Consider the following 27,970-nt stretch of genomic DNA (forward strand, 5'->3'; position numbering starts at 1 on the left):
TTGAGGTAACAAATGGATTTCTATGCAAGCTATACATACAAAATACATTCTTAAGATAAGATCTCAGTCCAGTTCTCCCTCTGCAACGGCCCTCAAGTTCTTGTACATACCAGAACAATCGTGTGCAAAGTTTGACAAGGCATGGAAAAGTTCAGGCAAATGCAACTTGAGATTCTGCAATGACTTCTCCCTCACATGTCTACTATGTTTCTGGTGGGCTTCCACCTCCTCTTCCAACCGCTTCTGTAGGACATCCACAGCAAACTGCCTCTCCACAATAGGATCATTATAGGTTCCATCTTCTGTCCTCTCTGTTTCCATCTCATCAGTTGGTGTTTTCCGCTGCATATACTTCTCGCGCCATTCTGTGAATGCTCTCTCCTTGCGTGCAAGCTCCTTCCTGGTTTCCTCAATTCTTTCCTTCAGTTTAAATTCTTCTTCTTGATGTAGAATGACAGTCTTGACCATAGCTGCAAAGCTTGATATTGGTGTCCTGGCTATCTCATCAGGAAGCTTCTCAAGATTGTCATTCCAAGCAAGCAGAAGGCCCTGGATTGGGGGCTGAGGAACCCTTGGTGGGGATGACACTTTCTCCTTTAAGCTGCTCTCAATAGGGATTAGATTCAGTTTTAACCAGCTGTTTAGAGCTCTTATGTACTCTTTCTGATGGGTCACAAGCTTCTGGAACTGTGTGTGCCACTCCTGGACCACACTGCACAGCTGCACGGTACGATCATAGTGGTGCTTACTTGTTTCCTTCGAAGCCAGAGAGAGGTCAAGGGATCTGAGGTCTTGAGAAATTTTCACCTGCTTGTCATGATGTATGTAAATCGTTTCCCACATTTCAGCCAACCTGTGATCCAGACACCAAAATTGATTGTTGAGATCAAGTTATTGGCATATCGAACAACATAATGCATTCATTCCCACGCTGACTGTGGAAGTTATCTCCAATGCCATACAAATCATGGCACAGGAAACAGTTTCATCAATAGGGGGCCACATGGTCAGGGTGTGAGGGTGTGGGAAATCATCTCCACACTGTCAGTGTAGGCATCTTTTTTCCCATACAAATAAAAGAGACTTAAAAGTAAATGACAATCCTTTATAAGTTTTCCCCCTCAATCCTTAAGAAAATATTGCTTAATTATATCTGGGGAGGGGTTGTTCTCTGATTAAATTTGTTCACAAAAATCCTGAGAGAACCATGCTCTGTGGCCAGTGGATGCGTCAGAAAGGCAAAAACATCACTTAAACCACTTTTATGGTCCTATGCAGTTCTCTTGCAGTGGGCAAGGATAATGTGCTGCATGTGACCAAGAGTAATCCACCTTCAACATTGACTGGAAAGTGGGAAAGATAAATGAGCTTCTATGTGCTTTGATATAATACAAAATATTTAACTATGAGGATTAGTGAATACTTATGCCTATACTGAAAAAGGTGTCCCAGTGCACTAAGGCTCCTACTACTGCAAGGTCTGGAAGGGGCAAATGTAAGCAGCCTTAACCGCTGCTTCGCAGGAGAGGCTGTTTCCAAGTTTTGTAACCGCAACCAACAGCTTCCAATAGCGCAACTTAATCGTTGCGCCAAGGCTTGCCCACTGAAATAAGGGGAAAATGAAAGTGCATGTCATGAGATCTCTCTGGTCATGGATTTGAGTTGTTGTCGAGTCCTTGACAAGAATTGTGTACAAACGAACCAAGTAGTACAGGTTCTACTTCCAACTTTGCACTAGGGAAATGGAGAATAGGGCTCAACAAGCTGACAATAGAAATTACATGACAAAAAATGTCCAGCAAGAAATGATACTTGCCATGGGAAGCAAAAGTTTCAGTTTGTTCAAGAACATGTGCATTTCTGAATTCTTAAAATAGGGTACATGGGGTTTCTAAGCAGGCGCAGGGAGGAGTCAGGATGGTTGCTAAAGAACATGCAGTGGTATCAATAACAAGTTATTTTACAGAAATGAGATTTAAAAAAACAAAAAAAGTAACATACTTGCAGAAAACCATGTTCTTTTTATTTTATTTATTTATATATTTATTTTGAAGGAGGAGAGGGGGGAGGGGGACACAACACAAATAAAAGTCAAATGCCTGAGATGCTATCATCAGTGCATGTAAGAAGCTCACAAACTGAAATTAAGTAACAATCAGTTCCTAGAGATACTTAGTACAGAACTATGAATGGATTCATCAAGAACAGATACAGCAGATATCAGGCGAAAGAAAAGCAAGCAGACAAACAATTTAGAGACAAAAATTCAGACTTATTATAGAAAAAAAAATTTCTTCTCCCAAATTCTATACAATGCATTTCTGCAAGTAACTTACCCATCAACAAGCTCCACAAGCTTTGGGTACAACCGATCATCGCGCAATCGGTTTATTTCTGCCACCGTAGAATCCAGGGATTGCATGTCAACAATGTATCGGGTGTGCAAATGACTAACTGCTGCTTTTGTTTTTTCCAATGCTTCAGAATTTGTTCCCCGCTTCTTTCGCTTATTCAGCAAAGCAACCTTTCTCTGATACTCCAGTTTCATAAGCTCACCAGCCTGACCAACATGAGATGAAATTACAGTAAGCATCAGAATACACTAATAACTAAAGAGCCGCAAGGAGAAGGGGGGGGGGGGGGGAAATGTGCCTGTGATTCCAAAATGTATCCAAATACTGATATTAATGGATGCACATAAAAAATGATCATCAATCACGAGGTTTAACAACCTCTATGTGTCTTGCCATGAATACAGGGATATGGCCATTTAAGAGGTAGAGGTGATCAGGAGATTAAATATTTTCTTCGTAAAAATATGAAAAATGTCATTGAGCAATGCAAGACAAAAGTAGAGGGCAAACCTACTGAAGCATCAACAGGGTCACTCTAAAGTTAGAAAAACACCAATTTAGAACCAAGGGCTATCAGTATTCACATGCCACAAAATAGGTGACTAAACAAAGATGAAAACATATAAATAGGTGACACACCTTCACTTCATCATAAAGCTTTTTTTCCCATGCTAGCAACTTATCCAACACAGTGGCATGAGTGTCATGCTCTTCCCTATCAAAATCATCCTTTCCATCATCAGTATTAAGCATGCCCCTGAAGGATCTGTTCCATGTAATAACACGCATAACCTTTGCAGAATGGTCAATATGTCCTGAAAACAGTAATAAGGTAAATTATATTTCAATATATAACTAGGACCATTCTTGTCACTAATACTATAAAATAAAAAATGAGTCTAAATAATTTTTTTTTCTTAACACCATTCCTCCCCCGCCACCTTCTCCCCACAGAACTGATAAGCCCAACGTTTCTGTTTATTTATTGTATTGGAAAGAGAACACCACCCAGTCCCACAGTGCCGCCCTGCGTCATGACATAGGGGTGCACAAAATGACCACTACACCCCCTTGAAACCCAGAAAGACTAGGGGCAGGGGTCGTTTCACGCGCCCCTGCATCAGGGCACAGGAGGGGTGTGTTTGTTGTGACGGGTGGCTTTCTTTCTCCCTTATTTTATATAGGGGGTTTGAGACCTGCACAATCATCAAACCTAAGAAAATGAAAGAAGGGGAACACCAGTATTTAGGCAATTTACATGTTCTGCAATGCAAGATGTAGACAATGGTGTGATTTAGAATAGCATAAAAGGCAGCTAGACTGTTGTCAATTAAGAATTGAAGGGCTAAAAAAAAAAAATTTTAAAGGAAACCAGCGAAGGCAAAGGTACCTCGATTATCAGCAAAATTAGAGTGGTAATGCAAGCGATTAGCCTCAAGCATCTTAGACACATCATGGGCACTCTCAAACGCCTTAAGGAAGTGATCGTCCAACTGATTTAATATCTCCAATAAATTAACATTCCGGGCAGCCTTACCCACTCTCTTAGCCTCAACAGGCGGAGCCGCTTGTGAATTAACCACTTGCTTTAACTTCTTCGAGGGCTGTGAATTCACAGCAGTCGGCTCAACCAATTCCTCCGGCGTCTGAGGTTCAACTACACCACCATTACTTCCAACGTGATCATCATCTACAAAAACATTCTCCTTCCTGTGATAGCGATCATCGTAAGTGTCGGGCCTAATGTCATCTGGGTCACCCAATGACGATCCGGGTACTTCGACCGAGAAGAAGTAATCGAAGGGAGTTCCACCGGATTGCGGTGGAAGAGGTGTGTTGGGGTTGGTCGTAGGGGGTGTGAGAGGTGGGGATGGCGGTGGTTGTGGCGTCTCCGGGATCCTTGCAGAACCGCGGTGGATCAGGTCGGCGTTGTCGTCAATCTCGGCTTCTTCGTCTTCTTCTTGGATTGGTTCGGAAGATTTTGGTTCTGAATTGGGGATGGAAATTTTGGAGGGCATACTAGCAGCACGTTGCAGAGGAGGGGTATAATTGGGTGGTGGTGGTGGACGGATGGTTTCAATTGGGGGTTGGACTGGAGGTTGAGAGGGGCGAGGGTCATTGACCTCTCCCTGACCGTAATCGCTAAGGGCGGCACCGGTGTTCTTGAGAGTGACGGTGTAGGCGGAATGGGCAGCGGCGAAGGCGTTGCGGGCGGAAACGGCATCTCGCATGTATTTCTTTCGGTCCTTGCATCGGCCCACGGCTTCTTCGTTCTCAATCTTTGATTGCGTGCAACCCATTGGTAGAGCTTCTTCTTCTTCTTCTTCTTCTTCTAATGTTATTGATGATGATTGATGATAATAATTCTCGGGTCTGGAGGATCAGATGGTGAGAAACTTCGCATTTAGAATTTTGATGACTGAAGTGGGTTAAAGTTCAGAACTGAAATTGATCAAGAAGAACAAGTAGAAGTAGAGGACTGGAAACCCACATGAAATCTCTCCCTCTCTCTCACTCTCTCTCTGTAACTGTTATAACCGTTTGAGTTGTGCAGCAGCAGAGAAGGGGTTAGGAGAGGTAGAAACTGAATTGAACACGCAGAGCACGCTTCCTTGAGTTGGTCCCTCTAGTGTGACTTTAGTCTTTGTGGGACTCTTGAGTGGTGGGCTCCTCTGGTCCGAATTGGCTGAGTGGGCCACAGCCAGTGAAGCAGAAGACCTTTTTTCCCATCTTTGGATCCATGTGTGTATGTTGTGATCTATCTTTTATTTCACCACCGAAAGGAAGAAAAGCTTTAAAAGACGATCTTAGCCGTCCATCAAAACCTTTTGGCTTTGTCTCTGACTCCCTATTTTCTGCATTCTTTTTCGCTTTTGCTGATGAACCAACCAGAAAAGGTTGCTTCCGTGCCGCTCATGCATAAGATAGGATGTGAAATTGTTAGTGCTTTTTCTTCTTTTTAATGGGCTGCTGCATCAGGTGATGATGGCTTAATTCTGTACTCATCGATGCAGAATTCAAAAATCGAAACACACACCCTCTTACGCACACACTTCGAGAAAGATACAATTGGGCTTCAGACTTTATGCTCCGGTTAACGAATCGACTCCGCTTAGGGTTTTTGTTTGAGAAGTGCTCTATCTAGGGTTGTAAATGGATCGAATTCGATTGGATAGTGGAATTATTATATTCATATTCGATTATATTCGGATGGATTCGGATAATATTTTATCGGTTTTCGAACGGATTCGAATAATTTTTGAATACAGATTTTTCTAAATGGATAAGAACACACGATCGAATATGAGTTTTTGACTATTCGTTGATATCTTTACCGTTTTTATGATGACGGTTAAGGTTCAGACTTGAGAGTTCAACAACTACAATTTCTTCTACTTTTCTTTGTCTTTGATTTTCTTACGTTTTCTACTTTTGATTTTATCTTATATTTATTTTAATAGATATGTGATTCCATGTATCACATTGCATAAAACAATATATATAAACCCATAGCAAATCTAGAAAAAGAATCACATTACTTATAAATTTATAAAAATAAGATAACAAAATCCAATAAGGTAACTTAATAGGATAGACGAACACAGAGATATATTTCAGATATTTTATTATCGTTGGATTGCTAAACGAATCAAATAATAATTGATCGGATAGGGGGATTGTTATATTCGTATCCGATTAGTTTCGGACGGATTCAGATTCTCCTAAACGGGTAGGAATGCGGATCGAATATGGATTTTCGAATATCCAATTACATCCCTAGCTCTATCGTTTGGTAAACCCTCAAGGGATTTTTACCAAAACAAATACCCTTGAGAGATTAAAATTAGAGGTACAAGTTTGGCCCTTATGGTCCGACCCTCCTTGGCCCACCCTAAGCCCAAACAGGGCCTGGGTTGAGATACCTTGGCCCTAAGGGCGGGTTAGGGTTGGGAATTTCTGGCCCTGAGTTAGGGTTGGGCTAGGTCAAGGTTGAGGCCTCGGGATGAGCCCGGTTCAGCCCAACCCGACCCTGACTTCTTCTTCTGTTCTTCTTTCCTCTTTTTTCTTTTTTCTTCTTTTTCTTTTTCCCAACCTAGCCAGCCCATGCATCTCCATTCCCCCATGTTAGGGCCAATCAGGGTCAACTCGGCTCGACCCTGAGGGTGAGTCAGGGTTGGATTTTTTTGGCCCAAATCAGGGTCGGGTCGGGCATGGGCCCAGCTAAGGGGACTCAAGTTTAGGCTGGGGTTTTAAAAGACTCGACCTAACCCGACCTTGTTGCAGCCGTATTTAAAATCCTTTCCAGCACACTAATCTATCAATGGGGTGCAGTGAGGCCCTCAATAGTCAACCTGCGTCCTTCAGAAATCCTATGTTCAAGATTAAAAGACACACTTTAAGTACGGAGATCCGTCTGGAAGTAGGGAGGGGGAAGGACTCGTCCAAATCAAACTTAAACCCCTTCGTCACTTTCATTCTCTCATCTCCCATTCTGTTAGAAACCCCATTTGTTCTTCTCCTGTTACTTTCGATTGAAGCAAGGATCATCCCTTGTGATTTTGGGGTAGCAAAAGGATTTGCACAGATCAAACTTAAACCCCTTCGTCATTTTTTCGTTTCTCTCAACTCCCATTCTCTCAGAAATCCCATTTGTTTGTCCCTTGCTACTTTCGATTGAAGCGAGGATCATCCCTTGCTAGTTTGGGTTGCTCTCATAAACCCTAGCTGGTTCTTCACCTACTACTTTTGGCTTCTTCTCCGGTGGAATCAACACTCTATTGCATTGGCTCCTCCACTACTACTTTTGGCTTCCACTCTGGTGGAATCGATACTCTCCTGTGATGGATTTGAATCCTCTCTAGTGAGGTAATCTACCATTAAACGAAGGATATTTGGAAAGATAATCTACATACTCAGCTTAACACTTTATTCAGCTTCCTCATTGTTAAAATCATCACCCTCTTGCCACAAGTTTATCTTATTCATGTCCTGCGATTTTTGGGTTGCTCTCAGAAACCCTAGGTCATGTTTAATTACAAATTTTTTGTTTGTTCCCACTGTGTTTATATATAATTGTAATCATTGTTTGCTTGGAGGTTTAGTTTATATATATGTTGTGAGGATCATTCCCTGCTATTTTTGGGTTTGGTTGCAGTGTGTTTATCTATGGTTGTAATCACTGCAATTTTTGCGTTGCTCTCAAATACCCTAGGTCATGTTATATTGCGAATGTTTGTTTGTTCCCATTGTGTTTATCTATGGTTGTAATCATTGTTTGCTTCGAGGTTCCACTTATATCTGGTTGCTTTATTTACATTGTTAACACTAACATCAAGACTCATATTTGCAAAACCGGTTCATACTTGTCAAGTGTTTATCTGTGATTGATTTTTAGAGCAATGCACTCAATTTGCAAAACTGGTTCATACTTCTTAAGCGATTTCAAGACTTCTTAACTTGTAACTTACGTTTCACTTTTTGAAAAATCAGCTTAACATTGTATCTATATGTTATTTTGTGTTTCCAAATTGCTTCTTCATGTGTATTATATTTGCATTCAGATACTGTGGTTACTTTGGATAGTACATCAATCTAATAGAATTATGGAGAATCAGTCAATATTCTCCTGAGGTCGAGTTAGGTGGAGATGTTGAGAGTAAGCTTCAGTTCGACATTTTGTTTAATTCAGAGAAGGAGGCTTATGATTTCTACAACATATATGGAGGAATTATGAGTTTTAGTATTATGAGAGAATTTGCACATAGGAGCAAGAAAGACAAGACAAGATAACTATACCTTTATGGAGATTTGTATGTTATAAATCTGATTGTTGGAAAAAAGGTAAGCGATATATTTTTACATGTAAGTCATAACCTGAGACAATAACAGATTGCCCGACACAGATGGCCATATATTTGATGAAAAATACGAATGTCGTGACTTATTTGAAGTACATAATCACATTCTTCATCTTCCAACTACTTATATGATATGTTCACAGAGGAAAATTTCAAACACATACCTACGAAATTGATTTGGCTAATGATCCGGGGATCAAACCTAAGGCCATATTTGAGTACATGGGTAGGCAGGTAGGTGGGAGAGAGAACCTTGGCTACACGAGTCAAGATCATAAGAACTATCTCCAAACTAAAAGACAGCATACCCTATCTTATAGTGAAGCAGGGAGTTTATTGAAGTATTTTGAAAACCAAAGTAGGATCAATTCTTCTTTTATATACTCAATGCAGTTGGACAGTAATTAACATATAACTATTATTTTTTGGGCCAATCCGAAGATGATAAATGACTATGCACAATTTGGTGATGTTGTCAGTTTCAACACTACATTTTGCACAAACAAAGACTATAAAACATTTGAGATATTTGCTAGGTGTAATCATCACAGAGGAGCCATTATATTTGGGGTTGCATTTTTATATGATGAGACAGTTGAATCTTTCAGGTAGTTATTTGAGGCAATTGCGAAAGCACATGGGAAGAAGAAACCTATAACCATCTTCATGGATCAAGATGTTGCTATGACAAAGGTATTATATGAGATTTGGTCAGAGACAAGGTATGGGTTGTGTACTTGGCACATAATGCAAAATAGCATCAAACATCTAGGTAATTTGATGAAGGATGGCTCGTGCTTTCTTAGATATTTGAAAAATGTATATTTCAATATAAATAGGAATAACAATTTGAGGATGCATGGCAAAAATTGGTTAGTGACTATGAAATGGAGAATTATTCATTATTGCATCATATATATGGACTAAAATATAAATGGAAAAAGTTCTATATAAAAAATATCTTCACATTAGGCATGCAAAGTACATAGCTTAGTGAGAGTTTGAACAGTGATTTGAAGAATTATTTAAAATCCAGTTTGGACATTGTGCAATTCTTTAAGCACTTTGAAACAGTTGTGAATGATAAGCGAACTAATGAGTTAGAATCTGAGTTTTATTTAAGAAACATGCTAAAAGAAACATGTTCTCTATGTCACCTATTATGAAACAAGCTGAGAAAGTCTCCACTCCTTCGATTTTTTAAGGATTTAAAGAGCAGTATAATTGGGTTAATTTTTGCTACATCAAATTCTGTAATGAAAATAATCCCTTGCGTGAATATTTGGTTGGTACTATTGATTCAAAATGTGAGTACAGAGTCTGTTGTAATCCATATGAGCATAAGGTTAACTATAGTTGCAAAAAATATGAGACATTTGGCATTCTGTGTTATCATTCTTTGAAAATTTTGGATGTGTTAAATATCAAGTGTATTCCTGAAGCTTATATTCTAAGGAGATGGACATGGGAAGCAAGAAGCATGGTAATGATAGACAACGGGAGAAAACAGGTTGAAGAAGATGTTAACTTAGATTTTACACAACAATATAGGCGTCTTTGTCCTGAACATGTTAAGATAGCTTCATAAGCTTCATATTTAACTGAGGGATATGCTTTGGTATAGGAGATGTTAATTTAGACTGTACACAACGATATAGGCATCTTTGTCCTGAACTTGTTAACGAGAAAAAATAAGTTTAAGAAGATGTCAACTTAGACTATACACAACGATATCAGTGTCTTTGTCTTGAACTTGTTAAGATAACATCATAAACTTCAAATTCAGCTGAGGGATATGTTTTGGCAAAGAATAAAGAGGTTGTTAAAGAATTATGTAAACAAGTTGGAAGTATCACTATATCTGATGGCCCATAAGTGGTGGTCTCTAATGAGGTCCCCAGTGTAAATAATGCAATAGTATGAAGAAGAAACAATCCTGCAATGGTAGTAAATAGAAGAAGGGTTGAGTCAAAAAACAAGGGGAAAAAAAAGAAATGTGGGGAGCCAAGTAAAACTTAAGATTCACAAGAACTTATCAACATAACCGTCCAAGTCTTACTTGTGTAGCCTAACAATTCTCACATTCAACACATTTTGCACATGTGATATGGAGTTCTAAATCAAATATTGGCTTTCATTTCTTGTAAATATTATGTCTCCTTTGTATTTCCTATTCTAGTTGGCTAGGATCTCAAACCTAGAAGATTTGTGTACCTAATAGTGATCATATATAAATACAAAAGATCCTCCATTGGAGGAGTGTAGATTAAATACCAAATTACCTAGCTAACATGGTATCTAGAGCCAATCACTCCGAGTCATCTCTCTAAAACTTCACATTTTTTCTTTTTTTTCAAAACCTTCATCCATGGAAGGCCAACAAGAAACGATGGAGCAGCACTCCACTTCTCAGACAACAACTCTCCCCACCACCACCGTGGGTCTCACCACCTCCACGCCTACAACTTCCACCGATCCGCCATCACCCATCTCACCCACCACCATCACTTCTTTACTGCCCATTGGTGTTATAGTTTGTTTTGATGTTAGCGAAGAAGAACCCATTGAAAGGCACTCTCTTAAGGTGGTTACCATGGTGGTTTTGGAGCTGAATCCTCCTCTTAGATAGAGAAAATAGAGAGAGATTGGGGAAAGCAAGGTCCAGGAACAATGTAGCAGTGTTCCCCTATGACTGTCTCATCTGAAACTCAGTCACTCAGGCCTCAATGGCTCAATTCATCCGATCCTAACTTATTTTTATGTGAGCTTTGGTCGTTTGGAATAGTTGGAAAACAAAACCATATTTTGGACTCGACTCATCTTCCTCAAAATTTGGTGGTCACTCTTAATGCAATTCTGCGATCGATGCTACATCATTTGCTCCCATCGATCGTACAAGCCAATTTTACTGTATTTCAACAATGGGTTAAGTTGTTGATGGTCCAACCTTAGGGGAGCTTCAGAGGATTAATTGGGGAGTTTTTTTAGCCTCATAGAGTTGCATTAGATCATGGGATTCAATGCCAATCAGGGCTCTACTACAAGATTAGGTTCTAGACCTAAGGAACCTTCAAATTTGGGTTCCCTTTCCAGCCTATAAGTCTGCCCTAACCTTGTCCAACACTAAAGAAGAAGATTCTTCTTGACCCAATATTTGAAACTTTCAACTCCCAAATAACGAGTGGGAAAGGAGCATTGAGCAATGCCCAAGATATCAGAGATGCTTTGCCTTCTACTAATAGGAACACTGCCGAAGAAAATCACAGTGGATGATCATGGAGAATATGGCTCATCTTCCTTAGATGGCTCGTGAAGGGTCATTGAACTATTCATAATCCACCCACGTAGTTGTGAGGGCAATGGCATGGCGGGGGATGGCCACATGGACTTCACCTTGCCACCTCTTTGAGGAGAAGAGGGAGATGAATTGAATGTTTGGAGTCGTCACCTAGAGGAGGGCCTAGGACCCAGAATATAAATGTAATGACTCTCATACAATACCCTATTGGGGACTGATCGGTCCATTGGTCTGGATACAGGTCAAGTTAGGGTCTAGGGAAGTTATTAGGCACCCCAGTCCACCCGAACTTGTTGGTCTTTCTATTGCTAGGCACAGTTGGGTAAGGTCATTGCATGCTTTTGAAGAGAATGTAAAGTACAAGGAAAATTGTAAGAAAGTAAAATTAGGAATGTAAATGGATCGAATTCGGTCGGATAGTGGCATTATCATATTCGTATCCGATTATATTTTGTTGAATTCGGATAATATCCTATCGGTTTTTGGACGGATTCGGATAGTTTCCGGATAGTGATTTTTTGCATACAGATTCTCCTAAATGGATATGAACACGGATGGAAAATGAATTTTTGACTATCCGTTGATATCTTTACCTTTTTTTATGATGAGGGTTAGGGTTGAGACTTGAGAGTTTAGCAACTACCCTTTCTTCTACTCTTCTTAGTCTTTGATTTTCTTACGTTTTTAACTTTTGATTTTATCTTGTATTTATTTTAATAGATTTGTGATTCCATGTATCACATTGCATAAAATAATATATATAAACTAATAAAAAATCTAGAAAAAGAATCACATTATCTTAACTTATAAATTTATAAAAATAAGGTAACAAAATCCAATAAGGTAACTTAAAAGGATAGACGAACGTAGAGATATAGTTCAAATATTTTATTACTGTCGGATTACTAAACAAATCGAATAATAATCGGTCGGATAAGGGGATTATCATATCCGTATCTGATTAGTTTTGGATTCTCCTAAACGGATACGAACGCAGATCGAATATGAATTTTCGAATATCCGTTGACATCTCTAAGTAAAACACAAGGGTGAAGGAGGAGAAACACAAACCCGGAGGTTCGGCTGCAAGGCAAGGGTTAGTATATAGAAAGTAAAAATGAAGGACTCAAAACCTATGGGACCTAAGCATGATTAACTCTAACTAGTTTGAGCACGATGGAATGATGGATATATGAAAATAAAGGAAACAACCTATTATAAATGCACAATATGGAGAGAGTAAAGAACACGAGAGTGAATATGCAAACTGAAATTAAAGATGCATGAGAAACATATGTATGGCATGTGAAATACATAATGCTTGAATGTAAACATGACAGAGTCTTAGACTATAGGGGATAGGGATCATGAAAAGATGCATGCATAGAGGTGAGATATAACATAAAAATCAATAAATAATAAAAAACGAGTGTTTGTGATCACCATCTAGAGAGATAGGATCACCTTCCTTCGAAGATGCAAAATGAAATAGAAAGGGAAAAACCACGTAGATTAAACAAAGCTTAAAAGTGAAGTAGAACACTACATAGTTTGAAGATGACTAAAACGGAGGTGTGGAGGTTTCACTTTTGTAACTTAGGAGATTTGTACGTTGAGCAAGTATCGCGGCTTGTGGTGGCTTCTCTTGTCTTTTTGTAAGCAAAACTTTGGTGTCTAAGTGTTGAGATCAGCGGATGGATGTCTCTAAGCCTTGATCTTAAAGTTTCAAGGGGGGTATGTATCACTCAAGAGGTGGGGGAGGCAATAGACTAAGGCCAAGTGAGGGGCCAAAGGCTAAAGACTCAAAGCTCTTGAGTAGGGGAGACTGTTTATGAATAGGGGACCAAGCAAGGCTTGTGTGAAGTGCATGTCACCAAGTAATGTTCATGTAACCCTCTTCAATGTGAGAGGGGGTGTATTTATAGATGTAGAGGAGTGTGTGTACTCCCAAATTCATGTAGGAATCCGTGGGTTGATCTGAATCGTCTAAAGAGGGTGTCTTTGCATCGACGGTGGGTGTAAAGTCAAGGCAATGGCCAATAGGTGGGTAGCAAGTAGTTTATTGCCTTAGGGAACGTTTCTTGGGGCCTAAGGAAGCCATAATATGCATCTAAGGTGCAAAAAATAGGCTTCATCGTGAAAGGAAGTGAAATCGAAGCTAAACATGGCAAGTTTTGGCTTCTTGAATTTGCACAGATTTGACTTTGAAATTGTCCGAGTCGACATCAAAGTGGGGTGAGGTCGACATCGAGTGGTTGTCGATGAACAACACTCGACATCGAAGGGAATGGATCGGCTATTGATATTTAAATTTTGAATGTCGAAGGAAGTTTAGACCGTAGGGGGTTATGCCCGACAGTCAAAGGGTATGGCTCGATGTCGATGTAAGTTGGGCTCGATGTCGACTCGAAGCCTTTGAGTGTCGACTTGGATTCCGATGTCGACCGGGGAGGAATGGGCTGTTTAGGCCAGTTTTTGTGCTGGGTCAGGTTGGTTTCATGGGGTCTGGGTTAGGGCTAGCCTTTCCAAGGGATCTTGGAGGGCTTGGAGGCTCTGGTTTGGGCTTCGGCAAGGGGAATCGACAATCGATAAACAGATTTGGGTAGTACACACTGCTACATCCACAGATACACCGGCTTTAGGCCTTGGAGGTTACTCATCATCGTTATGGGAAACTTCTGGGGGGGAAAGACAAACTGAGGTGCTTACAGTAGTGCTATACGACCTGAGGTGATAGAAGGGTGAGTCAGGCATGTCCACCAGTTGGGACAATTCTTCTTGTGACGTCTTAATCATCAAATGCCGATTCTTTCTTCCCTCTTTCTTCTTACTCTCCTCTATTTAGGAAACTAAGGTAGCCTATAGACTTGAGCATTCCTCAATTTTCTCTTTTGTCCCATAGGTCGAATCAAAGTAGTCGAATCCCTGTAGAGAGTGTCCTCTTTTAGCCTGTTCACCCCATGAGTTGGCAAGGGGTTGGTGGTTATCTTAGGTTGTTGTCCTATCTTTAGTTCAATCTTCTCTGCATCTATCAGATCTTGTAATATGCTTGAGGTATATGTACTTGTCAGTCTGATGAGCTTTCTGGTTATAGTAATGATAATACAACTCCAACTTGTACCACATGGTGGAGGGGGCGATCAATTGCTACCTCAGTCGGCCCCCCCTCTCTCTCTCCTCTTCCTCTTGTCCCCTTTCCCTTGGTCTTTCTCTCCCTTGATTTTCTCTCTCTCTCTCCTTTATTTCCTCTTCCCTTCTCTTTTTTTTTTTTTTTTTTTTGTTTTTTGAATACCATCACCATGAGAGTTTCATATATGAATTTTTCATATTTGAATGTCCTTTTGAAACAACCCAAATAGGTTGTTAAAGGATTCTAAAATGCTAGTTAGAACTATAGTTTCTTTAACATATGAGTTATTAATAAAAATGGGGAGGTGGATGTTTGGCTCTTTTTTCGGTTGCTCAAACAATCGATTTATCGTAAGGTCGGTCTACTGTAACAAAGCAAAATTAGCTATCAAGGGGTGAGCCCAATGAGTGGATACATACAAACAAGCTCACATAATCTATGATATATGCATGATACGTTATAAACATCAACAACCATGCCTAGTAAACAAATGCCTAGGTCTCACGTTGGGTTTATGTACTATAACTCATATTGGAGTGGAAGCCTGCCAGGAACATGTACCTCTTGCCCAGTCGTAAGGAGTAAGGAAGATTTAAAATATAATTTTTTCTTTTATTAAGTTATGTCGCCCTTGGACGAGCCTAATATAAGGATGACAATTAATTAATGAAATTAGTATTTTCATTCACAAACATGTCTTTACTTTTGATTGTGTGTTGTTTATGATTTTTATTAAGTGATCCTAACTTCGAGTAAATCAAGTATAGGTTGGATCTATTGGTGGTCGTGATAGAGCAATTGCTCTGATACCACACTATCACACCCCACTCCCTAACACCAGCAGTGTGACTAGGATACCCCGTATCCTACACCAATACCAAGATCTACTATTGTAGTATCACGACTATCAACCCAATAATATGATCACAATCAGAGTGGCAGTGGAAGTACTCCACCATCAAGGAAGAAACTCTCAACTTAGCAGTTGACTTGGCCAAAAAGTCTGCAATTGGATTAGCTTCTCTAAAGCAGTGAGAAATCTTTCAATGAATGCCTAATAAAAAAAGAATAAGAACCCACCATGTTTGCCTCATAACCCATGGAATTATTCCTTTGGAAGTAAGAATCTCCACCGCAGCAAAGTCACACTCAATCCAAAGATAAGAAACGCCCAAAATCTTAAACTCACAAATTCTCTCTTCTCTTTCTTTCCTTCCTTCTTCTTCTTCTCTCAAGATGTTGAGTTTGAACTGAATGAGTATGAGTTACCTTTTGTATTTTGTCCTCTTTTCTTTTCTTTTCTTTGCTTTTTTATTTAGGAAGTTACTAGCGTGCCCTCCTGTATCCCTTGCAACCGGCCAATCGTTATTTCGATATCACATTCAATGTACTTTGTGTGTGTATGTGTAAGCTAGAGGGGCAAGAGGATAGTCGGACCGACCGTAATTTTAGTACTATGGACTCGACCTCTAGCCTACACAGATGCAATTGGATTAGCTTATCTAAAGTAGTGAGAAATCTTCCAATGAATGCCTGATAAAAAAGGAATAAGAACCCACTATCTTTGCCTCATCATGCATATAGTTGGATGTTGGTTAGGATGTGTATGTACCTAATACTATGACCCTTATCGACAGGGATTTAGGTGTCGGGCGGTCCCCGACCTTCTTTCGGGGTAAGCCCACTGAGAAGTTCAGATGTTGATTGTATTTCTGGCTGAACACCAAGATGGGGTTTGTAGACAATCTCAGGGAGGAGCCTAGTGTCGCAGGCTCCCAGTATAACTCGGGTTTGTAATTGCTTCATGTCACAAAGAACTTATGATAACCTCTGCCATTACAAGTCATATCATATTGATCATTGACAATACCTTTGATGTGTTCCTTGGGAAGAACTTTAAATTGTGGAAGTCGAAGGGAATGCTCGGTGTCGCTTTCATCCGAGTGGTGTCCCATGTAGAGTGTCAAATCTGTCACATAGAATACATTGGAGATATTCATGTTCAGAGGTTATTCAAGAGTATAGGCATTTAGATCAATTTTTTTTAGCCATTTGAAAGGACTCATTTTTCGAGGGTGCGACTTGTGGTTGGTTCTTGAAGTAATCTGGTACGCTCCTGATGCACACAAAAAGAATCCAGCTTTGAAGTAGATTTCATCAGTGCGGCAAGCATATGAAATGGTACACGTGAATCTGTAAAGAAAAATGAATGAGTTAAGATCAAGTGCTATAAATGCATTATCAACAGGAGAAATGGAGGAAAGTGGGATGTGAAATGGAGCCGGATCCCAAGGGAACGAGGGTTCACCTTGTCAAGATTAACTTCACAATTCAATCTCTAATTGCATATACCTAGTCATTACACTCCACCATTTCTATAAGATTGCAGCCACATTAACATGTTTTTAAGACCTATTAGGGACCATTAGAAAGCCCCCAAAAGTAAAGTACCCAATTACAAAATTATGCTAGCTTAATAGCATAATTACCGCAACTCTCTGAGGCTTCCGATAATGGGCGGTCGCAGGGATGGTCGTATGTATTGATGCAGCTGCCATTATAACCGTCTCTGCCATGAATTGAATACCCTTAGGCAGTTTGGGGAGATCTTTTAGAGGTCTCTTCTACACCTTATAACACGTGCTTTCACTCGTTATTAAACAACTTCATACTTTTCGGTGAGGTGCATTGGGTTGACGATCGGGGAGGATGGCTTCTGCTTGGGCTTCTTCCTAGCTTCTTGGGACATCATCAAGGAAGACCTCATAAAGGCTGTCAAGAGTTTTTTTCTCAACATGGAGAGCAAATTGGATTGGATGCATAGACTACACATGGACCATCTGTGAGGCTCTTACCATAGAACCATGAACAGTTGGTGATGCTGTGTTCAAATGACACCCCAACCGACCAAACAAAGTCAATTGAAATAACTAAATTCATAGGAGTGGGTAAATTAAAATACAGACATAAAGAGAGCAAGTCTCTAGAAGACTTCATTGGACCATCTATAACAGAAACTACTACAGTTTTAGGAAGGACGTATGATGGGTGATGCACGGGTGTTCACAAACAGGGTACAACAATGGCAATGACAATGATAGGTGTGATGATGTAGGGTGATTCAAGGGTTTGTGTAGGGTGATCGGAGATGCTGATTCAGGTTTACAGGGGTGGCTGGTTCAAATGTTGATTGATCATGACAGAATATAATTCTGTTTCGTGGTTGTTTTGGAGAGGATGGAAAGAGATGGGTAAATGGTATATCTTTGCACCCACCTCATTGTATCTATTCTCATGAAAATGCTTAAATCACATAAAAAGCAAGTAGCATTTTAGTGAATAACAAATAAAAATAGGTCCTAGAATATGATGGACAAAATATAATATTCATATTTAGAAAAAAAGTAGAAAAAAATATCATACCATCTCTAAGTTCAGAAAATCACCAACGTATCAACCAACCCCACCCACTGAACTGTAGCTGTAACGAGAACCGAATAAGCCCAAACCACTCACCACAGCTAAAAGGTAACCTTAAAATTAAACTTAATATGAGAAATACAATACAAACATAAGGTTAACTTAATGGGAGAAGATTAACTTTCTTATCCTGAGTCATACGACTCATACCATAGACTTCTTGTACCAGTCGACGATGTTCCACAATTGCCAAGAACAAAAATAAAAAAAATGCATATATCTCATAAAAAAACAGGTAGCATTTTAGTGAATAACAAATAAAAGTAGGTCCTAGTATATGATCAAATAAAGGTGATATTCATATTTAGCAAAAAAGAAAAAAGAATATCAAACCATCTCTACGTTTAGAAAATCACCAACGTAAAAATCGATGCCGCTCACTGAACTATATCTATAATAAGAACCAAATAAGCCCTAACCACTCACCACAACTAAAAGGTAACCGTGAAGCCAAACCTAATCTGAGAAATACAATACAAATGTAAGGTTAACTTAATGGAGAAGATTAATTTACTTATCTTGAGTCATGTGACACATGCTATAGACTTCCTGTACCAGTCGATAATATTCAACATTTGCCAAAATAAAAATAGGAAAAATGTTTATACCTCATAAAAATAAATAGCATTTTAGTGAATAACAAATAAAAGTAAGTTCTAGTATATGGCGACAAAAGGTGATATTCATATTTAGCAAAAAAACTGAAAGAATATCATACCATCTTCACGTTCAGAAAATCACCAACACAACAACCAATGTCGACCACTAAATTATACCTGTAACAAGAACCAAATAAGCCTTGACTACTCACCATAGCTAAAAGGTAACCATGAAGCTAAACCTAATTTGAGAAATACAATACAAATGTAAGGTTAACTTAATGGAGAAGATTAACTTTCTTATCCTGAGTTATACGACTCATGTCATAGACTTCCTGTACTAGTCGACGATGTTCAACATCTACCAAGCACAAAAATAGAAAAAATGCTTATATCTCATAAAAAAACAAGTAGCATTTTAGTGAATAACAAATAAAAGTACGTCCTAGTATATGATCGACAAAAGGTGTTATTCATATTTAGCAAAAAGCAAAAAAAATATCATACCATCTCCACGTTTAGAAAATCACCAATGTAGAAACCAATGCCGTTCACTAAACTATACCTATAACAATAACCAAATAAGCCCTAACCACTCACCACAACTAAAAGATAACCGTGAAGCTAAACCTAATCTGAGAAATACAATACAAACATAAGGTTAACTTAATGGAGAAGATTAACTTACTTATCCTGAGTCATGCGACACATGCCATAGATTTCCTGTACTAGTCAACAATATTCAACATTTGTCAACAAAAAAAAAAAATGCTTATATCTCATAAAAAACAAGTAGCATTTTAGTGAATAACAAATAAAAGTAGGTCCTAATATATGATCGACAAAAGGTGATATTCATATTTAGCAAAAAAACTGAAAGAACATCATACCATTTTCACGTTCAGAAAATCACCAACACAGCAATCAACGCTACCCATTGAACTGTACCTGTAACAAGAACCGAATAAGCTCTAACTACTCACCATAGCTAAAAAGTAACTGTGAAGCTAAACCTAATTTGAGAAATACAATACAAATGTAAGGTTAACTTAATGGAGAAGATTAACTTACTTATTCTGAGTCATGCGACTCATGTCATAGAGTTCCTGTACCAGTTGACGATGTTCAACATCTGCCAAGAACAAAAACAGAAAAAATGCTTATATCTCATAAAAAATAAGTAGCATTTTAATGAATAACAAATAAAAGTAGGTCCTAGTATATAATCGACAAAAGATGATATTCATATTTAGTAAAAAAGCAGAAAGAATATCGTATCATCTCCACGTTTCGAAAATCATCAACGTAGAAACTAACGTTGCCACTGAACTGTACCTTAACAAGAACCAAATAAGCCATAACTACTCACCGCAGCTAAAATGTAACCGTGAAGTTAAACCTAATCAGAGAAATACAATACAAATGTAAGGTTAACTTAATGGAGAAGATTAACTTACTTATCTTGAGTTATGCGACTCATGTCATAGACTTCTTGTGCCAGTCGACAATGTTCAACATCTGCCAAAAATAAAACAAAAAAAATACTTATATCTCATAAAAAAAAAATAGTATTTTAGTGAATAAAAAAAAAAATAGGTCCTAGTATATGATCGACAAAAGGTGATATTCAAATTTAGCCAAAAAATAAAAAGAATATCGTACCATCTTCACGTTCAGAAAATCACCAACACAGCAACCAACATTGCTCACTGAACTATACCTGTAACAAGAACCGAATAAGCCCTAACTACTCACCATAATTAAAAAGTAACCGTGAAGCTAAACCTAATTTGAGAAATATAATACAAATGTAAGGTTAATTAAATGGAGAAGATTAACTTACTTATTCTGAGTCATGCGACTCATGCCATAGACTTCCTGTACCAGTCAACGATGTTCAACATCTGCCAAGAACAAAAATAGAAAAAATGTTTATATCTCATAAAAAACAAGTAGCATTTTAATGAATAACAAATAAAAGTAGGTCCTAGTATATGATCGACAAAAGATGATATTTATATTTAGTAAAAAAGCAAAAAGAATATCATATCATCTCCACGTTTCAAAAATCACCAACGTAGAAACCAACGTTGCCACTGAACTGTACCTTAACAAGAACCAAATAAACCCTAACCACTCACCGCAACTAAAAGGTAACCGTGAAGTTAAACCTAATCAGAGAAATACAATACAAACGTAAGGTTAACTTAATGAAGAAGATTAACTTACTTATCTTGAGTTATGCGACTCATGCCATAGACTTTTTGTGCCAGTCGACAATGTTCAACATCTGTCAAAAACAAAACAAAAAAATACTTATATCTCATAAAAAAAATAAAAGTAGGTCCTAGTATATGATCGATAAAAGGTGATATTCAAATTTAGCCAAAAAGCAAAAAGAATATCGTACCATCTCCATGTTCAGAAAATCACCAACATAGCAACCAATATCGGCCATTGAACTATACCTGTAACTAGAACCGAATAAACCCTAATCACTCACCACAGGTAAAAGGTAACTGTGATGCTAAGTCTAATCTAAGAAATACAATACAAACGTAAGATTAACTTAATGGAGAAGACTAACTTATTTATCCTGAGTCGTATGCCTCATGCCATAGACTTCATGTACCAGTCGACACTACTCAACATCTACCAAGAAAAAAATAGAAAAAATGGGGTTGGATTCCCAACCGAATGTAACTAACAGAAACTCAAAATTACAGAGCAAAAGAGATGCTACCTTTAATGAACTTTTTCTTCCATTCGATTCTTAAGAATCTAATAGGTTTACACATATTCAGCCGAACCCCGTTTGTATTCTCCTTCAAATGCATCCTGAGAGCTTTTGTAGAGAGAATTGGATAAGAACAGGCCATTTTTTGTACTTTCTTCTGTAGCTTCTTCGTTCGTCTGTAGGAGTGAGCTTTTTCAAAAGCTTCTTTGTTCATTTGCAAGAGTGAGCTTCTTCAAAAGCTTCTTCGTTCGTCTGCACGATTGAGCTTCTTCAAAAGCTTCTTTGTTCGTCTGTACGGCTGAGCTTCTTCTTAAGCTTTTATCTGAAACTATCAACCGATCTTGAGAGTCCTACTCGCTATGGAGACTTAAGATCAATATCTTCTCATATTGGGTAATACAGATCATATAGAATCATACCATGTATATGTTTAGATCATATAGAATCATACCATGTATAAGTTTCCTTTTTCATAAGGATTCCAAATCTCTCTTAATTTCCTTGTAATCATATGTGCTCCACCAACTAAGGCTATCTCTTGTAACCATTATATATATTACTCTACAATGTAGAGTCTATTCAATGCAAATAGAATATTTCAGAATTAATATGGTATCATAAGCCTTTTTTTATGCTCCAACGAGCAACTTGGCTCGACCGAGCTTGAAGATGCTCCCCTGTGGTAGTTTTCTACTCACATCTTTCCTAGTCGGTGCATCCTTCCTCAATGGCCACCACCGATTCCTCTCTCATCTCTTCCACCGCTTCCTCCCTTTTGTCCTCATCCACCGCCCATGCACCATTCACCTTTCTGGCTGCTAATCACTTTCTATCCATTAAATTAACTTCTTCCAATTATCTAATATGGCACAAGCAAGTCATGCCTTTCTTAAAAGGTCAGGGTTTATTTGGTTACCTTGACGGATCCAAACCTTGTCCCACCGATCCTGATGAAGCTGCAAAATGGAACAAACAGGATTCCCAACTTGTGAGTCTCCTTGTATCGTCTCTCTCTGAGGCTCTCGTTCCCTTGATGTTAGATAAAGAAACTAGCCATGAATGCTGGTCTACTTTAAATGAAGCTTTTGGCTCTGCCTCCCGTACACGGCTCATGTCACTGAATCTAGATTTAATTAATCTTCATGAAAAGCCCGACGAAAGTGTTACTCTCCTTCTCCAACGTGCCAAATCGATTTCTGATGAATTGGCAGCGTCTGGCAATCCACTCAAGCCCACTGAATTCAATATGCACATTCTTCGTGCCCTTCATGATGATCTACAGGATGTCGTCTCTGGTATTTTGAATCGGCTCCAACCTCCTACATATACTGAACTTCATGGACTTCTTCTAAGCCATGAAAGTATGCTGGCGTTTCGCAAGCTTTCTCTTCAGGAACCAACGGTTACTGCATCTGCCCCAACTGCCAACACCGCTCAACTGTCTCCCCTCTCCTCTAGTAAACCTAGCTCTATAGCTTCAGGTCGGGGTTCCATCCAAGGGTAATGGGGGGCATGGAAGATTTGGTCGTGGACGCGGTGGTCGTGGAATCTATCAGGGTGGTCACTTATTTTGCACTATCTATCACCTAACCAACCATCTAGCCTCTACTTGCTTTTACAAACAACCCACCCCTTATCCTTCTCAACCCTCTTACCACCATTCCTCACCATCGTTTCTGCCCTAAGCCCATTATGCACAACCCCCCCTTCTTCCTTACCCTTCACATCCTCCCTCTTCCGCCTTAACTTGGTACCCTAACACCGGCGCAACACACCATGTCACCCCTGATATCCAATCTATGTCCTCTTTTGACCCTTACACTGGCATCGATAACCTCTATGTTGGCAATGGTACGGGACTGACAATCTTTCATGTTGGTAATGGTAGTCTTTCTTCCCCTTCTCTTTCTTTTAAATTGTCAAATATTTTACATGTTCCTTCCATTACCAAACCCCTTCTTTCTGTTCAACGTTTTGCTCTATATAATGGCGTCTTCTTTGAATTTCACCCCTCCTATTTCTTTGAATTCAACTCTCGATTCAATTTATTTCTACCAATGATTAAGTTGCTAACATAATGACCAGGGCGCTATCCACAACACGCTTCCAGTTTCTTCGAGACAAGTTGAAGCTCTGCTCTCACCGACCTTCCACTTGAGGGGGTGTATCAATCGATCTTGAGAGTCCAGCTCGCTATGGACACTTAAGATCGATATCTTCTCATATTGGATAATACAGATTATATAGAATCATACCATGTATAGATTTAGATCATATGTAATCATACCATGTATAGGTTTCCTTTTTCATAAGGATTCTAAATCTCTCTCAATCTCCTTATAATCACATGTGCTCCACCGACTAGGGCTATCTCTTGTAACCATTATATATATTACTCTACAGTGTAGAGTCTATTCAATGCAAATAGAATATTTCAGAATTAATAGAAACTAAAAGAGGTTCCTGAAGAGAAAAAAAAAAAAGACCATGAGGGGGAGAGAAAGGAGAGAGGAGTGTTTGTATGAAGGAATACGAAATAAGAAAGTTCTGACATTATGCCGTCTTGTTTTTAGAGGGCATAAGTAGGGTAAGGATTCAGGGATTCAGATCCTCTACGACCTAACAGGGAGCAGCCATCGTCCTGCCCTCTATTGTGAGAACGACACGTGGCATAAAGGAGATCTAACGAACTTTTTTAAATTCTTTCAAATTTGTTTAATGGAATACGGTTTGATGAGTTAAACCAATAATAAAATAAAACGGACCAAGAAAGAGGATGCTTTAAATATGGGGGATTTTAGACCTATTGCTCTTTGCAACCTGCTGTACAAATTTATTGCTAAGAAATTTGCTACTAGATTAAAGTCAATAGTGGATCTCCTTGTCAGTGAAAATTTAGTCCACTTTTATCCTTGGGCGAAACATTTCAGACAACATTATCCTATACAATGAGATTATGAGAAGATTTGATAAAAAAAAATCGCATCCCCTTATTTCTCTCATAAAGATTGACATCCATAAGGCTTTTAACTCTTTGAGATGAGACTTTAATGTCTTAAAAAACTTGATTCATTAAGTCCATGAACGCTGCAAGTGCGTTGGTTAAACCAAAGGACATAACTAGAAATTCGTAATATCTGTATCGGCTCCTGAAAGCAATCTTACTTATATCTCCCTCTTAGATCTTGAGTTGGTGATACCCAGACTTGAGACCAATCTTTGAGAACACTTTGGCACCTTACAACTGATCATAGAAATCATCAATCCTTGGTAGGAGGTACCATTTTTTGATTGTCAATTTGTTGAGCTCCTGATAGTCCATACACATCCTCATAATCCTCCATCGATTATACCACAACCCATTTCCAAATTCTAATGCAACAGATATTTCTAATGCATTGATTTGAATGACATCATCAAGACATGGAAACCATGGTATTGGAATCCACCATCAGTCACACCGGGTTCTATTTCACAAAAATAATTCATATATTGATCAAGTATAAAAATTCAGCAAAACATATCATGTTATAACAATTCAAAAATAATAGATGAACATGCATGTAACATATAACATATATTCTAAATTAAAATACTTCGTAAAATAATTCAAACCAAACCCTCTCACCTAGTCTCCTGATTGGAGAAGAATCCCGATAGCAATGCTCAATCATATCAAAGAATGTTATTAAAGTTACATAAATACAAGCCCATGATGCATGGGCAGCAGAGGTGCTCGCATGGGCATTAAAATGGCCTTATGGACACGCATATGGGTAGAACAAAGGACCACATAGGCCACAAGCAAAGCCCATTTTGGCTTCAAGGCCCTTGTCAAGATAGCAGCAGGAGCATGGCCTAGTAGTCGCATGCGCTGAGCGGTATGCCAGTAGAGGCCCTGCGTGCACGGGTATACCAACCATGCCCCCTGCATGTCCTTTTGTATGATTAAGGCAAACTTTAAAGTGTAGAGATTTTTTTTGTGTAATTATGGACAACTTAAAGGGTTACCCTTTATAATCACGCCACTTGATATGATCTTTACCATTAATTTATAATCTCCTAATTAAAGTTTTTCTATTTAAAGAGAGGCTTGGTTCAAACCCTAAGGAGGTAACATAATTATTCTCAACAGTTAAAAGAGAGTTCTTGAGAGAGAAAAGCAAGACTTCTTCCTCAAGCTAGGGTTTCTGTCATTGAAGTTGAAACAAAACTTTGGTGATCATACTCTTGTGTTGCATTCCTTTGGAGGAACGTGTCATCAATGCTTTCTAGGTAATCTACTCATCCCAATGATTGATTTGTTATCACATGTGTTCATTGAGATTTGTCTCTATAATTTTTATTATGTATCCGGTATTGTACCTCCTCCGCTATCGTCCATAATTGGTATCAGAGTGACGTTCTTCAATGAACATATAATTTGATAGGATATATTTATCATAAAATCTGATTTTTATTTGGGTTTTTCGATTACTCTTGTTCTTGTTCTTCTCTCTTCGGTAAGAAAGGGAAGTTGAGTTCGAGGTTCATCAGGCCTTATGAGATCATAGCTAGGATCGGACAAGTGGCATACATATTTGGCACTACCCCATCATTTGCAAGAGTCCATGATGTATTCCATGTATCGATGTTGCGAAAGTATATTTTAAACTCAACTCATGTTTTGACTCAGGAACCACCTGAGCTTGCTGCCAACACGACTTGTAAAGATAAGCACAAAGAGGTTCTAGAGCGCAAAGAACATAATCTTCACTCATATAATATTTACGTATTCCTAGAACACCGACTTTAGTTCTCTTAAACCTTAGTCATTGGTGAACCAAAGAATACGTTCACATTATGCACTAACAAGGCCCTCTCAGGTACCGGGTCTTGGTGATGCATGTTTATTCCAAAGCTACATCTAGTAGTAATACATGAGGGAATCGATAAAATAAGATTTTTGCCAATACAATGCGGTTACAGAGCTGATGGTCCTTCCAGTCAACATTTTCCACTAGAACCTCTTCATAAGTTAGATCTGCAGACAGTTGTTGTGGCTCCTGAGTCAATATATGGGCTGGGTCGGGGTGTACTTCCTCAATATGGAAACATGAAAAATATTATGCACTTTTGCCAGAGAAAGAGGCAGTGCTAATCTGTATGTAGCAGGTCCAACCCGAGCTAAAATCTCAAAAAGACCAATATATCTTAGGATGAGCTTCCCTTTCTTACGAATCGCATCACGCCTTTTGTCGATGACACTCAGAGAAATACTTTGTCTCCAGTGGAAGTAGGAACATATTATGATTACATTGTTATCGAAGACTCCACAAGGATTTGATAGATTAACTAAGTCATCCCATTTTCTCTCTATCTGGATCGACTATTCTTTGGATAGATTGGTGGAATTGTATTTGAAGAAATTATGAGATTATATGTTGTACCTGTTTCCAAAGTTTCCAATCGTGATCCGAGATTTACTTCCTGTTTTTGGAAGAGTTTGCAAAGAGCAATGGGTACTCAACTCAACTTCAGTACAACTTTAATCCTCAGATTGATGGTTAATCTGAAAGGACCATTTAGATTCTTGAAGACATGCTAAGGGAATGTGCCATTGATTTCAAAGGAAGCTGGAAAAAAAAATGTTGATCATTATAAACATATAAACATGGTTGTCAATTTTTTATTATGCTTTGGTTATCAGGATCAAAATCATATTTTAATGGTTTATGATTATGCTAAATTATCTCATTTTTTTTATTCAAAATTTTGTGGGTCTTTTAAGAGGTTAAAAGTAATGACCCTTACACTTGGCAGCCCTTCATCATTTTGGGCTTGACAAGGAGTTGGAGAAAACAGATTATATACCTACTCCAAAAATGATCTCCCGGCTTGTGCAACACAACATCATACCCAAGGATGGGTATCGAACTCAGATTGCTATCTTGAACGCCTTTGTGACTTATTATATATATGTAAGGCATCGCATCTTCTTGCCTTACCTTCTTATGCTGATGATGGCTTACCATGCAGATTACCCAGATGATGGAAACTTGCCCTATGGAAGGTTATTGTTTACCATCTTCACCCACTTTGATGTTGATTTGATGGGGAGCGAGCCAAAGAATTTACTGGCTGAATAATTCTCGAAAGACCTCCCAGCTGAAGCGATTGTAGGACGACGACAATAGCGGCGAAGAGGGACCTCTTCTCTAGCGCAGTCTGAGACACCACCTCTATCATAGAACTTTTTCTCTCAGGGCTAGTAATTGAAAAAGAAGGCATGTTGACAAAGAAGAACAAAGATATGATAGAAGACGATGCAAAGTGGTAAAAAGCCCCCATCGCTAATTATAAACCTGGTAGAGGCCAGCCGAAACGACATGAGGACTAAAAATCTCAACCGACGCACCCTCATTCATTCATTAATCCTTGGAGAATGATCTCTCACTACACGAGAAAACTCTTAGAATCTCCCCCATAACCACTATTTTTTCGATGAAAGTTCTCGGAGAAGCCAACTACATCC

At 38.8% G+C, this 27,970-nt stretch overlaps 1 protein-coding gene across 2 annotated transcripts; it reads right to left on the minus strand.

Annotated features, from left to right (window-relative positions):
- LOC122671829 (nitrate regulatory gene2 protein-like) lies at positions 1 to 27,546 on the minus strand. 2 transcript variants are annotated; one of them, XM_043869273.1, is made up of 6 exons: positions 27,534 to 27,546; positions 26,202 to 26,206; positions 3,745 to 4,671; positions 2,994 to 3,169; positions 2,337 to 2,560; positions 1 to 853 (listed from the first exon to the last, which is right to left on the minus strand). In XM_043869273.1, exons 3-6 carry the CDS (start codon positions 4,652 to 4,654, stop codon positions 64 to 66), a joined length of 2,100 nt encoding a protein of 699 aa, XP_043725208.1. In that variant the 5' UTR covers positions 4,655 to 4,671; positions 26,202 to 26,206; positions 27,534 to 27,546; the 3' UTR covers positions 1 to 63. The 2 variants fall into 2 exon arrangements, with proteins under 2 accessions (XP_043725208.1, XP_043725207.1); XM_043869272.1 differs by lacking the exons at positions 26,202 to 26,206; positions 27,534 to 27,546 and having other exon boundaries at positions 3,745 to 4,706.
- Between the last annotated feature and the right edge of the window lie 424 nt (positions 27,547 to 27,970).

Source organism: Telopea speciosissima, chromosome 8 (assembly GCF_018873765.1).
Source record: "Telopea speciosissima isolate NSW1024214 ecotype Mountain lineage chromosome 8, Tspe_v1, whole genome shotgun sequence".
Taxonomy (NCBI): domain Eukaryota; kingdom Viridiplantae; phylum Streptophyta; class Magnoliopsida; order Proteales; family Proteaceae; genus Telopea; species Telopea speciosissima.

Bases quoted from the DNA above. Each gene is read 5' to 3' on its own strand.
- LOC122671829 (XM_043869273.1), bottom strand. From the start codon at position 4,654: ATGGGTTGCACGCAATCAAAGATTGAGAACGAAGAAGCCGTGGGCCGA. The intron at 3,170-3,744 runs GTACCTTTGCCT...TACTGTTTTCAG, and splicing joins TAATTTTGCTGATAATCGAG to GACATATTGACCATTCTGCA. The intron at 854-2,336 runs GTAAGTTACTTG...TCTGGATCACAG, and splicing joins CTTGTGGAGCTTGTTGATGG to GTTGGCTGAAATGTGGGAAA.